The 14923-nt window shown below is 35.8% G+C and overlaps 1 protein-coding gene across 1 annotated transcript; it reads left to right on the top strand.

Annotated features, from left to right (window-relative positions):
- The first annotated feature begins 3780 nt into the window (after positions 1–3780).
- Positions 3781–13924, top strand: LOC145771316 (gonadotropin-releasing hormone receptor-like). Its single transcript, XM_082583062.1, has 7 exons — positions 3781–3969; positions 9246–9483; positions 10014–10120; positions 11414–11536; positions 12200–12419; positions 12874–13067; positions 13525–13924. The coding sequence occupies exons 1-7, from the start codon at positions 3820–3822 to the stop codon at positions 13690–13692; spliced, it is 1200 nt and encodes a 399-aa protein (XP_082439188.1). The 5' UTR covers positions 3781–3819; the 3' UTR covers positions 13693–13924.
- Positions 13925–14923: the final 999 nt, after the last annotated feature.

The raw sequence follows: 14923 nt of genomic DNA, 5'->3' as shown, positions 1-14923 counted from the left end.
CGGGAATATACATACATCGAACACGTAGGCTACATTAACTCACAATAATAACTGTCAGGATTATCAAATTCGATGCGCATGTACGTAGTCAGGTTAGAGTTTGCATTGTTTGATGAGATATCTTTCAACAAAGATCAAATTTGTGAAGAAGGGGTGTTCTTCCCGGCCATCAGCACAAGGCTGATCACTCGCTAGCACAGCGAGCAGCAGTAACGCTTTGCTAACCACAACGGTGTAGCTTCCACGCTAGCCATAAAGACCTCCAATAAACGATAAGTTTCTGGGCAGCCGATTGTAGCATCGAATAGACAGCGATAGACACGTGTTTCGCCCATGAGGCTGGGCTCATCCGTATCGCACCGAATTCTTGCCATGTTTTGCCAAAGATCTAATTCGTATTCTTTCAACAAAGATCTAATTAGTAGGCCTAGGCCTATTCAGGCTGATGAAATATGAGAAACTTATTAATTCCTACTTCTCTAGTGTACAACGCCGAGAAAGGTTAGTTTAATTTGGTTAAGTTATCATAGTGGCCAGTTAACATGGTTAAAGGAGATGACACTTTCTTTTTGAAAAAATTGTTTGTTTTAGCAATACTTTACCTTAGTCATAGGGTAAGAGTTCTCAACCGGTAACAACTAGAACATCACACAACTAAGGCGAAAGAGCCACGCAGCTTGAGTCCTGTCTTTGTCATGAGTTACCAAGGGGGTGGGGGGACTTGTATACCTGGGACTGGTATACAAGTCCCCCCCACCCCTTTGGTAACTCATGAAAAAGACAGGACTCAATGGACATTAGACATGGCTCTTTCGCCTTAGTTGTGTGATGTTCTAGTCGTTACCTTCTCAACCAGGTGTGCAAAGTGACGTCAACAAGAAAAATGGTTAAGAACCACTGCGTAGCGTGTCATCAATTGACGTGTTTCTTTAATGCAGTTGAGCTATCAAATTACGCAGCAATTTTTAAATCAATACCAAGTGTTCCACTCAGATTCCTTAGCTGGTGTAAGGTCAAAGCAATGTTATAGTGAGCGGTTGTACAATAGTAGTAGTGGTAGAGGAAAAGTCACAGTCTCAAACAGTACAACTTTTCTGCCAAAACTTAAAGTAAGGGCACTACAGCAGTAATCGTTTCAAAAATGAAGTGCAGATTAATCTACTTATAATGCGATCTACAAAGTAAAAGAGTCTATATCGATACAAATGCAAAGTTTAAAGCTAATTGTGTTTGGAGGGTAAGTGACATAGCTAACATACAACTACAACTAGATGTGTTGAGAAATGGAATACTCATTTAAACTTTTTTTTAATAAAAAATGTTAGATACTTGGTCAGTTCTTTATCGTCGTCGTTACCAGTGGGGGCGCATCCACAAGGACCACATCCTCCTATTGTTTTGTAAGAGAAAGCAGTTAAAGTATTATTCTTCCTAAATTAATTAGTTGGCTTACTCCAACAATGTTTGTTCTCTTTTACTATTCGAAAATGTGTTGTTTGTATGAAAATATGGGCTGCATTGCATCACACCTCCCATGAATGAAGTTTGCTTATTGCAAGGTAAGTTGAAGAAAGCAAGGTATTGCTTCGCAACCCAGATAGAAAAGCAATATTTTTTTAACATTGATTCAACCTCCGGCATAAAATCATCATCGGCCAATAAACATATCAAATGAAGACTGCATCCTCTTCATTACACATGATCACGAGCCTCCACTGGTCGTCATCATCATTATCATGCACGATCTCGCGGATTCGAAAGTTAGCTGTCTATTGTTCCCACAAATCCTCATCTTCTGATCAATACTTACAGGCAATAATTTAACTTGCATCATCTCTCAAGTTCTTTCTCGTTATCTCTTAAACCCACTTTCTTATTTTCTCCCACTATACTTCAACGATCAAGTAAAGCTGCCAGCCCACCCAGTGAAGGATCCAGAGAGGGGGGAGATTTCCTCCTAAAACACAGAAAAGTAACTTTATTCGCAAATCTGGGTTAATGCAGACCTACACTTTAGCCTATGGCATTTTGTTGAAAACGCTTCCTCCCCCCCTTAAGACTACTTTTTGGATTCTCCCTAGAGCCCGTCAATCATCTCCAAATATGTCTAAAAATTTCACTTTTTGTTTTGCTGACCTAAGTCACTTGTCCATCTTCTTTATCACTCGAGAAAAAGAAAACGATCTTTTGACATCGACTGAACTCACCAACAGTTCGACTACACATCTCGTGATACAAATCGATTTATTGTCACCGAGCTCGTTCAATCATATTCCGTCAAAACAAATTTCAATCCACTGCATCAAATAGAATACATCTGGATAACAATCGTTACTTTAATCTCTTTGAATAGATTTGACTGAAGATGATCTAGCAGATTGAAATTGATTTTTTGTTAAATATGATTAAACTGACACTAGTGAGTGCAAATTGATTTAAAATTTTTTTCATGTGATCATGATGTGTTCAAAAACGTAAAATTTCACTGTTTTGCGAAACACTCGCAGTAATGAGCCGCGCTGTTATAATTTGTTGTTTTGCTCACAGGAGGAACGGCACAGAAGAAAGTTCCGTTGGAATGATGCACTATCCTCTATCCTAAGTCGGCTGCACAGCCGAGTGGTGAGAGGCCTGGAACAGCAATCGAAAGGGCGCCGGTTCGATACCGCTCAAGAGCATGCGACTGTATTTATGGCAGGCCACTTTGAAGACATGCCTGAAGGTGGACACAAAGATTGGCTTCCTTGCCTTCCCGTCCACTTAATCTAAATCTTCAACTACAGGACGTAAGCCTGGATACGACTAAAAATCCATTGTCAATAAGCCGTTGTGACCAGCTGATTAAAGATCGGTTTTGTCTCGTTTGAAATAAACCTAAAGCGCCCAATTTTACAATCCGAATTCGACACGAATATTCATGAGGGGCTGCTAATCAAACGACATGATCCGATTTTCAACAAACAATAATTATATTAATGCAAGGCGCTTTGATTTTCCCCAATCATTATGAGATCTATACAAATAAACCTTGTGGCGCACATCCAATTGTAGTCAATTATATTTGATTTATTTTCTGTGTTTTGAATATTGTTGCTTTTCTGCTGTGCGGGTCGTATTTGATTACTGATTATTTCTAATTGCAGTTTATGTCGCGGTTAGAAAGTCGATTTATTACAATATTCTCATATTCGTGATGAGGTCTTAGGATCAGGCTAAAACTGTCGACTGTTGAAATTGTTGGTAAATATGTGCAATAACTTATATTATTGTAGCCTACTGCTTCGTTCTATTGCGTTCCATTGTCTTGAAAAGCTTTTCCTCATTTGTGGTCTTTAATTAGAAATCACATGGTCCTTACATCTTGCCCGAGTACTTAAGCTGTAGAAGCAGCCAGCAATGCGACAAGGTATCTCCAATAACGTGCTGGGTGGTTGTGAACCAAGAGCGTTACAAATGTTGGACAGGGGCTTAACTTTAAGCCTTGGGCTTCATAGGAGCATAGATCGAACGACCAGTGAATAATACAACAGCAAAGGTTGTGGAGTTGGCAGTTGCATTGCGTCTGTTTAATGAGTTAAGTGGCTTATCAGTTGAGTGGTAAATGAGGGTGAGTCAAACCATTAATACAGTAACACTATTTCGAGCTTTGTTCTCATCAGTGCAGTGGCTGTGTATGATGAATAAACTTATTAATTACTGTGTGACTTGTATAAGCCTACAATAGTCAATCGTGGCGATCTATATGTTACTACGTTGTGACAATTTTTCTTTACAGGAGTTCAGGGTGTCGTCCACAACTTGCTGTACCGTTTTTCTGACATGTTTTATCTTAATCAAACTATTAACTACCCAAATGTTTTTACACACACTGAGATAAGGTTGACTAAGACACCATATCCGCCATATTTTGACCAATCGGAGAGTTCTACGTATTCAAATGAAGCCCTCAATTGTAGCTCCATGTATCAGGTAATAGTTGAAACTTATATTACCAGTGATCTAATGATAACTAATATAAAGCTCTAACTAATTCTTTGTCAAGAGAGCTATTTTGCGTTCTTTAAATATTTTTTTTTACTTTATCAAATTTTTCTTCCCTTTCAAGTCTTGGGAGACATATCTGTCCCAGTGAGGAATCTGCATAGACTAATGGGACATTTTTGCAATACTGAATAACTCCCTGTAATTTCACGATTTCAGTACTTTTATAGTTCAACAGAGTTGTCAGACATCACGTGACGTCACGTTTTGACGCTTTTTTGTGTTTCATCTTTACTCGTTAATGTATTTTTAGTTGGGAGACTGGTGTCCCATTAAAAAAACATCGTTGGGACAAAATTATCCCAACCCCATGTAGGCCTACCCCTTTTTTAACTTTTCATGCAATTGAAGTTAACAGTATGCATGATATTCAATGTGAACGACACATAGCACAAAAAATAGTTTATAATTCTTACAAATAGTATTCGGTCTTGAAAGGGTTAAACAGTTTGAAAATACACTCTACTCACTACATGTAACTTTTTTACTGTTAAAATTAAAAAAAAAATATTTAATGTTTGTTTTTGATGAACAAAAAAAGCAAATAGCTCGTCACCATCAAAACAAGAAGAGAAGGCAAACGTTTAACCTGGTTGTGTGCAGATGCATCGATTTTTTGATGTTATCAAATTCAAATCCAATTACATATCAGAGAAGTCTATCAGTCGTTTGTCATGATGTCAAATTGTCTTCTATGCTTCCTGGAGTAGTGAAAGAGACCACTTCCTAATTAGCTAAATTCGTTTTTTGCGTTGATTTAACGTCTACAAATGTAAATGCAATCACAGCAAACATAACCAATTTTGCTATTCTGGTATTGAGTTACAAAATCGATATTAAACTACAAACTATCGTTTGTAAAGTAATCTAAGGTGCTAAGTCCCGCAAGTTCATAATGCAAGTGACATTTTTCCAAGATTTATTCAAAACCTATTCTTCAATTTTGTTTCTGTGCTCTGGAAAACTTTAGGCCCGAATTTTCCAAACAAAACAAAACTAATTTGTCATCAAAGAAAAGCTGTACAAACTATATAATTCAATTTTGCTTCATTCAATTCAAGCTAATTAAATTTGTTGGCCCGACATGGCCGACGGAGTCATTTAGTGCCATTTAATAGCATGCTCCAATGAAAGATCAAAATAATTGAATTAGTTGTCTAAACTCACATAAACTTAATTAGTGGTCAAAACTTAGATCTCAAGTGATTGTTTGTCGAGTGGTGTAAGCTCTTGTACGAAGCAATGATGGTGGTGGCTAGACGTCTATCGAGACCATGCGGCTGTACACGAGCAGTGGCGTTAACAGGGGGGGTCTAGGGGGTTCTTTTGTACCCGGAATCGACATGATTTTAGGGGTTTATAATCTTTCAAATGGATAGGAAAACTTGAAAAAACCACGGCGTATTTTTGGTTGAAGTGTGTTTGGGGTAGGGTTAGTAGTAGCCTATTATAACTATTTGTATATAAATAGGCTACTCTCCTGCATATGAGTATTTATAGACAAACTTTTCATCTCTACAGTTGGTACTTGTTTGCTTGGGTTTGATACCGATTCAGATCAACATAACGTACTTAGAATCTATTAAAATAAGAAAGATGTTCTGATGAAGTCACATCTTTGCGGAGAAAGCTTTTGTTCAGTTTTTAAAGCAATTATAAGAAAATCTGGTCATAGTTATGTTCTTTTTTCAAGTTCAAATTTGATTGCAACTAATATATGTTTTAAAACTATTTAATCTGAAAGCAACTAGTTGTCTACTATCTAGACATCAATTGCTTTTTTTGTTGTACTCAGTCTTGCACCTTAGTTGAAGATTTCGATTAAGGTGTCCCTTTAATTGTCTTCAGAAAATGCAGCTATATGCTGAAAAAAAAGTTTAATCTTTATGGTATGTTAAAACAAACCCAATTAAATTGTGTCCTTGAATAGTAATTATAATATTTGCAACGTCAAAGCGACAGTCATTTGTCCTTTTGTTGTAGCACAGCAAACGTAATTTAACAAATATGATATAACATGAATATAATTTATCATATAATTTACAAATTATGAGCAGATGGTAGTAAACTAATCAGTTTAACCGAATTTTAGATGACAAGATCAAAATTGATGTGATCCAGAACGATGTTGGCAAGCACAGGCAGCCTGTCACTTGTCATATATTACATACAACAGATTCAAATGCGTAACTTCGTGCAGTCAAGTTCGCTTTGCCGCAACAATCGAATTAACATTTTTTAAAGTTTTAGATTAAGGGAAGTAAAACCATATCTACTCCCGACTTCTTTTCGCACTAAAAAGACCAATTTTTGAGACTGAATTGCAAGATATTATAGCCTACTTAGAGGCCATATTGGACTAATGAAACATGTTATGAAACAAATTGAAATCTTTTGTTAACAACAACATCCTTTGTTAACAACACTTAAAAAATAATAGTTCAATGAAGAATTGAGCTTAAGTTTGTGTATTATATATAACAAATTGTCTCTAAATAGACCACCAGCTGAGTGAGACTGTTTTCCTTTGATCCAAGAATCATCGTTTAGGGGAAGGGAAGGTAATTTGATACGGAAGGTAATTTGATACACCCCCCCTACAGAAGTGTACAAATAATATTAGTCAAAAATATTGTTATTAGGTGGAAGATCTGTGAAAATAATGCCTACAAAAATTGCACCATGCAGCTAACTCGTGCTTTTATGGCATAAAATTGCAAAAATGTGTTTTTTGAGTATTTTCGTAAAATTTTTAACTCATGATTATTTTCGTCTGGAAAATTAAAGAAAAGTTTCTGAAAGATGAAACCAAACTCATTTGACAGTTCATTGATAAGGCTTCAAGGGCATGTCACGTTTTTTCTGCAATGTGCATCCGAGCATACAAAAATCAGAATTTTATAACTTTTTTTGAAAAAGGTAAATTGATACATGTGGAGAAGGTAAATTGATATAGTATATTAAATTCTTTTTTGTGACTGTAGTAAATGTTGTCATTGATCTAGTTGATTTTAATAAGTTATTCTTTATTAACAAGACCTGCTACTTTGAGAAACAACTATTATATAGGCTTTCGTAAGCCTACACGCTGTCTGCTGTCAAAAAAATGAGAAAAGCGCAATGCTCCCCCCTTGAATAAGAACTCTAGCCAATGATCCTTCCCATGTCCATTCCGCTGCAGAAGCTTCGCCGCACACATGGGCTTCAACAGTCGTCCTTGCACCCAAGCACGCCAACCACATAATAAATTTTCATTTATTGCTTTGCTGTCAAAGGGGATTTCTGTATTAGTTTTACTGTATCAAATTACCTTCCGGGTGTATCAATTTACCTTCCGTGGAAGGTAAATTGATACATTTGAGTGACGTTTTTAAAATTTCAATTAAAAAAAAAGTAACAAAAATAGAAAAATGAAAATGTTTTTAAAAAGTGTGTAAGGGATCAGACTTTCATTTCAGCTTAAAATCAATAGTTTGTGTCACGTAATTTTCAGTTGACAGGCAAAAATGTTAAAAGTGTATCAAATTACCTTCCCTTCCCCTACTACATTTTTTCCGGTTAATGAGTGAATTTATTTAATGGGTTTCTGGAAATCACAATACCACAGACAACCAAAGTAAAAGAGAAAAATAAGATTAAACATGGGTTTAATTATTACTGGTATTTAAAACTTTGAAAGTAATTTTTTTTTTATCCCTTTCTTACAAGTGACGATATAGAGCAGAAGGTACGTTATTGTTTTCGTCACAATTCAATAAGCAACTTACATTCTATTTAAAATATACAAACGTCACCACGACCAAATGGGGTAGGTGTGCTGCGAGACCAGTCAATAGCATCAATTTTTAATTTGAAAAAGCTTTCAAGCATGTCGCTTAAAAATCTCCTTTTGTAATTTAATTTTTTTCCAACACTACTGCATTAATGATGTCAATACATTTTTCTTACCAGAGTGATCGGCGGCCGAAGACCTGCATGCTTTGCAAAGCGCTCAGAGAGTGTCTGCAATGTAAAATGCAGCAAGCTATACACTGCGTTAATCCAATATTTTGGTTATTTTAAAAGCGATTTTATTTTTTGTAGCCTGCTTGGGTAACAATAAACACTTTTCTTTTCAAGAAATAAGTTTTATGCTGTTTAAATTGACGAAATGTTTTCAGTTTTTTGTTTTTTTCACTAATTGCATTCTCCTACTATTACAAGACGGATTTATGCAATATTGCAATCATTCTAATAGCTGAGCCTTTAGACTAGACTAAGCAAACCTATTTTGAATGTTAATCCTGACAGTTTCACATCCTTGTAGAGGCTTTAAAGCATTGACGCATGCCTGGTCAGTAAAATTGACAGAGCAAAATGTTTGCTTGTTGATGAAGTCTTGTTGTTTGTGAATTACTTCATCCACTAGTCGCCGCTGAATGAAAAACTGTTCTTAAAATTGCGTTGCTCAAGCGTACACCTCGAGAGTCGAACCTGCGCTGCGTGATTGTTCGATTTCTTCGTTTACAAAGTCGTTTCTCATGTAAGTGCGGGTTACCACGACAGAAATATTGGATAGAATTTCATATTTAATACCTTAGTCAGGATTACTTGACAGACATTATAGCAATAAAAACATAATTTTTTTGAACGCTTTTTTACAATAGTAAAAAAGGTAAAAGTGGGTCCCATACTTGATTCAAGCATCGGGATATGAGAAGATAAAGTTCTCCATGTACTAAGCCTACGGCACTAACAAGAGTAGGGTGGTCAGTTCCTTTCTCTCGGCCGCCTTTACTTCAGCAACTACGCCCACCCAATTTATTACACCCTGGGTAGAGGTGAGCGGTGTTTGTCAACAACCAGCATAAGCTGGGAGTCGAACCAGGTTTGCATAATTAGAAAGCCAACGCCTTATCAGTTGCGCCGTCCCACCACTTTTACAATAGTAAGCTTGTTTAATTTTGCTTTACTATTATTGGTTTTGTTCAAATCTGTTTCAGTCAGAGTAACTTTTAAAACTTGTATCAAAAAGAAATCCTTTGTCACGATAGAATTCCTGAATGAAGTCAATATTATTACGACATTGGAAACATGTCGTAATAATCTTATCGTATTTTCATTCATAGTCGTATTTTATCACTAAACCGATTCAAGCCAACTTCGATGCATTGTCTTGTACGTTTAGTTTTAATCTCTGTACTTGATGTTGATATTTTTTTCAGGAGTTTTTGAAAGACAATGAGCTGAGTTATGATTCATACTTCTTTATCAACAACGTTCGTCTATCGGCTACGTTTCTCTTGGTCATTCTATCATGTCTTGGGAACATTTTCATATTGGTCACGATGGACTTGTGCCAAAATGGAAGAAGAACAAGGTTAAAGTTGAGCAATGATCAGATCATTAAAGCGAACCTGATTGCGGCCAATCTTGCCTTTACCTTCTTTGTGCTTGTTCATGGTAAGATGACACAGGACAGAGATTAGGCTAACTTTGCAGCCTGTTATGGAATCAACGTAGCCTGGTTTCATTGTATGTAAGCAAATACAATTGCTACTCTCCTAAAAATCTTAACAGCTTGTTCCACCTTTGTTGAGATCCTCGGAAAGTTCTTAAAGAAGAGTAAAAAATTATAACTTATTTGGTTTAATTCGCTTTGCAAGGGATTTTTGCTTAGCATTGGAAACTCTTTTTGTAGTGCTTATAGTACTGATAACACCAATGAGGCTGCAAGGCCGAGACAGTGTGTCAATATCTTCGATTATTTTGTATATCATGGAGCATCTTAACTTCCTTTAAATGTTAAACTAAGTGTTTTACATCTCCTTCCACCACAGGTGAACTTATGCATACGCTCAAACGTATCTAAGTAGGCGGTATTCTGTGTTGCAATCTATTGAAACTAGACATTTGTGCTTGATTGACATCTCACCACAAAAACATCAAGAATCATTGCTCAGCCTTACATGTAATGAATCTTTCTGCTTTAGATGCGGCGTGGCACATTACTATTCAATGGCTTGCTGGCGACTTCTTGTGTCGACTATTAAACATGCTGAAGCAATTTTCAATCTACATTTCATCGGCAATCCCAATGGTAAATAAAGCAATTCTTAAACGAAAAGGTGGCGTCTCCACAAATGAGATAAAACAAACCCCCTTAATTAACGCAATCAGCAAGCAGCAAACCTTTTCTTAAGTACAAAGCAAAAAGCGCTTAATTTTTTTGAAAAACTGCACCAACATTGATCTGGTTTGTTGGTTTTGAATCTTTATTCTCGGACTAACAAAGCCTTGATAGGTTATTCCTGGTAGTTTTGCATACTTGGAGAGGCTTTTGACGCAAGGCCGGTTACCCAGATTTGGCAGAGTGAAGTTTCAAATTGTTGAAGTTTGTTGCTGGGGAATTATTCCGTTCATTAGATGCCGCCGAACAGAGAGCAGACATTGAAATGCGTTGCTCAAACGCACACTCCGAGAGAGGAACCAACGCCGAATGATCTTGAGTCGGGCGCTAAACTACTGAACTAACTCTGTACAAACTGTCATTTACATGAAGCGAAAATCACGGACAAATGTCTTTAGACTCCAAGACGACAGTCTTTGATTCGGTGTAGACGTAGATTTTCTTATGGAAGACTTTTTTGGTCAAACGTTTTATGTATTTTATCATAGCTTTATTGATATTAATTTTATCAACATTAATATCCTGTTTTTTTACACTTGTGTGGCAAGTTAAATGACTAACACACAATACCCATTCTTACATATTGAAAATCATTGGTAGGCCTACATCACATGTAATAATTGTCTTTTCGCATTTCAGTTGGAAGGTTTCATGATCGATTAATGATCGATGAATCAATAAAATATCGATGAATAAATAAAATGAATAATAACCTAATGCGCTTCGCTAAAACTGTGTGCGAAAATAGTTTGATGCATGCGAAATTAAAGCAGAAACTCACGAGTTGTTTTTTTAGCCTCACTGACGTTTCGCGCACCATGACAATGCGCATCCTCAGAGCTAATAATGTACAAAATACAGTATCGAAATTATTTCCTGCAGTGCGGCTGCAGACAAGCAAAAAAGTGAAAAAGTGAAAAATACATTGTTTAGAATATTGAACAGGAAATATGACAAGGATTTCCTTATATGTTGAACAACATGAAACTGTCGAACTACTCAGCACAGGCCAAAGCAGTTGAGACAAACAAAGTATTCGATACAAAATTAAATTGCGAGGACAATTTAAACTATGTCAAAAATATAGGTATAGAGCCTGCCCATCAAGATAATAGAGACTTGTACAATTTCGTTAGAAATGCTATTTTCAGGTTTTCTATGAAAAGTATTGCTTTATCTATTTTCATTATTTCACTTTTTCAGGTTATGGGAATAGAGAAAGCAGTTTGTCTTGTACGTGGATTTGATGCAGCTCAACAGCGGCAACTAGTGACGAGATTGTTATCCATCGCCTGGACTGTTAGTTTTGCAAATTCTCTGCCAGCGGTAAGTAACAAGTCAACAAATCAGTCTGTTTTATGAATTCAATCTCTGCAGGTGTTGAATCAGAAAATAAGGACTTATTTGTGGATTTTGCTTTTTGTATCCAATTTTATGCCTAACAATTCAAACATCGGAGAGTAAATTCCAAGTATTCGCTTTCAAAAAGGTTAAAAATTCACAGCCTACCTTGTCAATGCACAACAACATGCTCTCAGAAAGTGTCGCGCCAGAGTGGGACCAGGATTTTACATCGTTTTAACGTTGCCAGACATTGAAGCAATGTAGAATAGCAACTTTGTTGACTACGATAGCCTTATTCTGATAAAAAAGCTATTTCATGAACACACAAAAGCAGCAACAAAACGAGATTTATTTTAAACAAAGCGTAAATTACAATATACTAGATAAACCTATGGAACGTGTACACGTATTGCCCATCACCTGTCTATCACAAATTGGGTCTATATCATTCAAAGAGGCCAAATGTACAACATTGGGGTTTGGAAGAAGTCTGTTTATCAAGTCAGCGCTTATTCGTACACATGATTCATTACGGTGTTTTTGGTGAAAAGTAATTTCATCAACTACCAACGATCTTTGATGAGAAAACAAATACCACGATAGCTGTTGCTTGTAAGGTTCAAAAGCTTTTTTATGTTGTTACAGGCCGTTATGTATTCTGCAAAGGTATTTGGCCCCTCTCTAGAAAAATGCTCAAGCTACACTGTCGTTCAATGCATCGATTTTGCTGTTGTTGAAAAAGATGCCATTCACGCATTCTATTTGTATTCCATGTTGATCTCTTTCTTCATCCCCATGGCCTGCATCGTCATCTCTAACGCCATCGTTCTAATGAAAATAGCTGAACTGACAAAAGACGCAAAAGGTGAAGAATTTTCTCTTAGAAATTTTCAAATATTTTTGTATTTAAAATGAGCAATACAGTACATGCCAGTTGAGTACAATCTGTAAAGTGACAAATCGAAAAAAATATTTTGGGGCTGTCATAGTTCTATTGCACTATAAGTTGTAAGAGAGAATAAATAATATGAAAATTAAAGTCAGAATAAATATAAGTTGAAACAGAAAGTGTCGGATCTTTCCTCCATAAACCTTTCGACAAGTTTTACTTTGATATTGCAGTTTTTAAGAATCTTGGCTCCAGGATACTTCTCAGCAAAAACCTACGGTATCACCGCATTTGCCCATCAATCATCGAATCAAAATTAGATTCCAGTAGTTTAATTTAAAAGTTTGGTTTAAAATTGAAGTCAAGTTTGAAGCCATTTTTGGTGATCACAAAAAAATTTCAAAGATATAATTTTATTGAATTTTATTAGAAAGAGAAGGAACTCTCTCAGAAGTTCATCTTCGTTCTAGAAGAAAAGGCATGTTACGGCGCATGCTGACGAAAACAAAGAAAAGGTCGGCTTTGTCATCCATACTTATCACATCCACCTACATTATATGCTGGCTTCCATATTACACAACTGGCATTACCAGATGGTTTGGCTATGAACCGGTTGACAAGATGGCAAGTTATTTGAGTGTTTTATAATACAATTTTGGTACCGAGGTGATTTTAAGTATTTTTGTGCTATAGACTAATAGTATTTTTATAAGAAAATGCATAATTAATACAAATTCTTTAAGTCCTTTATTTTTTTCTTAATTAAATTTACTAGTGTTTTTGTTTGCAACAATTTACAAAAGAAGATTATCATAGTGCAAGCTCAGCAAATTGAGATTACTATTTCTGTCATTAAAACAATCGAAATATCATTAATTTGTATGCAGATAGTAAAAAAACACATAAATTTAATCAATTATTAAAAATCTAGAATCTATCGAGTCAATGGAGCCCCAATTATGTTGTAGGGTGCACAGATGATAAGGTCTACTATAAGCTTAACATTAAATACTTAGCACTTATTGGACAGGCAAACTTTCAGCTCTGCAAATGGAAATTAATGACAATAAAATGTTTGCAGGCCGAGACTCTTATGCTTCTTTCTTCCTACTTGACTCCAAGCCTTTATTCGCTCATTGTCATCGTAATGACGAAGGAAATCAGAAAAAACTTCAAGTGCGTCTCTACTTCCACCCGTGAGCCTACAATCTCTCCCCAGACCGTGCAAACTGAATTACAGCCTTTGTAACTGACTCTACTGTAGAAAAGTCTTGTGCCGTTTTACAATTCAAACCCAGGCACACAAAACTTGTTTCAAAAAAATTTAAAATCGCTGAATCGAAACCACGTGAACTACGGAAGCAATCCAAGACAAAAATTGGCATAGGAACAAAACGATTTCGTGTCGTTTCAAAAACCGTTTTGTTTCGAATGGAAAGCAAAAATAATAAAAGTAAAAACTAAATATATTTACCATTAATATGATAGGCTGCATTTATACAGGCTACAAAGAGGGTATTTTCAGATGAATAAATTTAGATAAATAAATCAAATATAGTTATTAGGCTACTATCTAAACCCTTGACAGCTTGTTTCACCTATAAAAGGAGGATCATCAGAAGGTCCTTATATTTATTTATCTAAATTAAACAATGAAAACTATTAATACTGCAAAAACTGCTCAAAGTCAGGCAAAAAGCAAAGCAGAGCGAATTAAAATCAAATCCAAGGACCTTCTGATGATCCTCCTTTTAGGTGAAACAGGCCGTAAAGGGATAATAATAACTATATTTGATTTAATTCGCTCTGCTTTGCTTTTTGCTTGGCATTGATCACTTTTTGTAGTATTAATAGTTTTCATTGTTTTATTTAGATAAATAAATATAATAATAAGATAAATAAATAAATACATTCAGATTTATTTTAGATATATGTTACAAATGTAATATTTCAAATTTTCAGCAAATTTCATTCATAATAGAAACATAATTGCACAACTTCCGGACCTACGTGAATGCTTGAACTTTGAGAGTAATTAATTAGAGGTTTTTGCTTTCAGCAATTTGGCCGTTCCACTGCAACTCAGCTTCAGCTCTAGATGTTGAAAGTTTGTTCACTTGAAAGCTAGTCTCAAACAAATTCAAAAGCTAAAATATTTTGCCATGTCATTGTACACTGCACAGTATATGCTAAGTAGGATTTTGGAAGGGACTTGCTTTGTTGATGGACTTTCTGCAATACATAATATTAAGTAACACTAAAGGCATGTAAATAAAATGACTTGCGTTCTTCTGGTGACTATGGCTACTACGTAACCATCTGATGTTAATAACGATAACCAAGGCAGTAATGATATTAAAGACATGTCTTACTGGTACGTAGCAACATGGCCACCTGGAGATGCGGCCTGATTTGTCACATTTTGCTGATTTTGATTACAGCTACTGCTAGTGCTTGAGTGACATATTTTGAGATGTTTT

Source organism: Aplidium turbinatum, chromosome 5, assembly GCF_918807975.1.
Source record: "Aplidium turbinatum chromosome 5, kaAplTurb1.1, whole genome shotgun sequence".
Lineage (NCBI taxonomy): Eukaryota > Metazoa > Chordata > Ascidiacea > Aplousobranchia > Polyclinidae > Aplidium > Aplidium turbinatum.
This window is presented reverse-complemented; position numbering and strand designations above follow the sequence as displayed.

Coding starts and splice junctions, on each gene's coding strand:
- LOC145771316 (XM_082583062.1), top strand. CDS start 3,820: ATGTTTTATCTTAATCAAACTATTAACTACCCAAATGTTTTTACACAC. Junction 9,484..10,013: donor CTTCTTTGTGCTTGTTCATG/GTAAGATGACAC, acceptor TTTCTGCTTTAG/ATGCGGCGTGGCACATTACT. Junction 11,537..12,199: donor TTGCAAATTCTCTGCCAGCG/GTAAGTAACAAG, acceptor ATGTTGTTACAG/GCCGTTATGTATTCTGCAAA.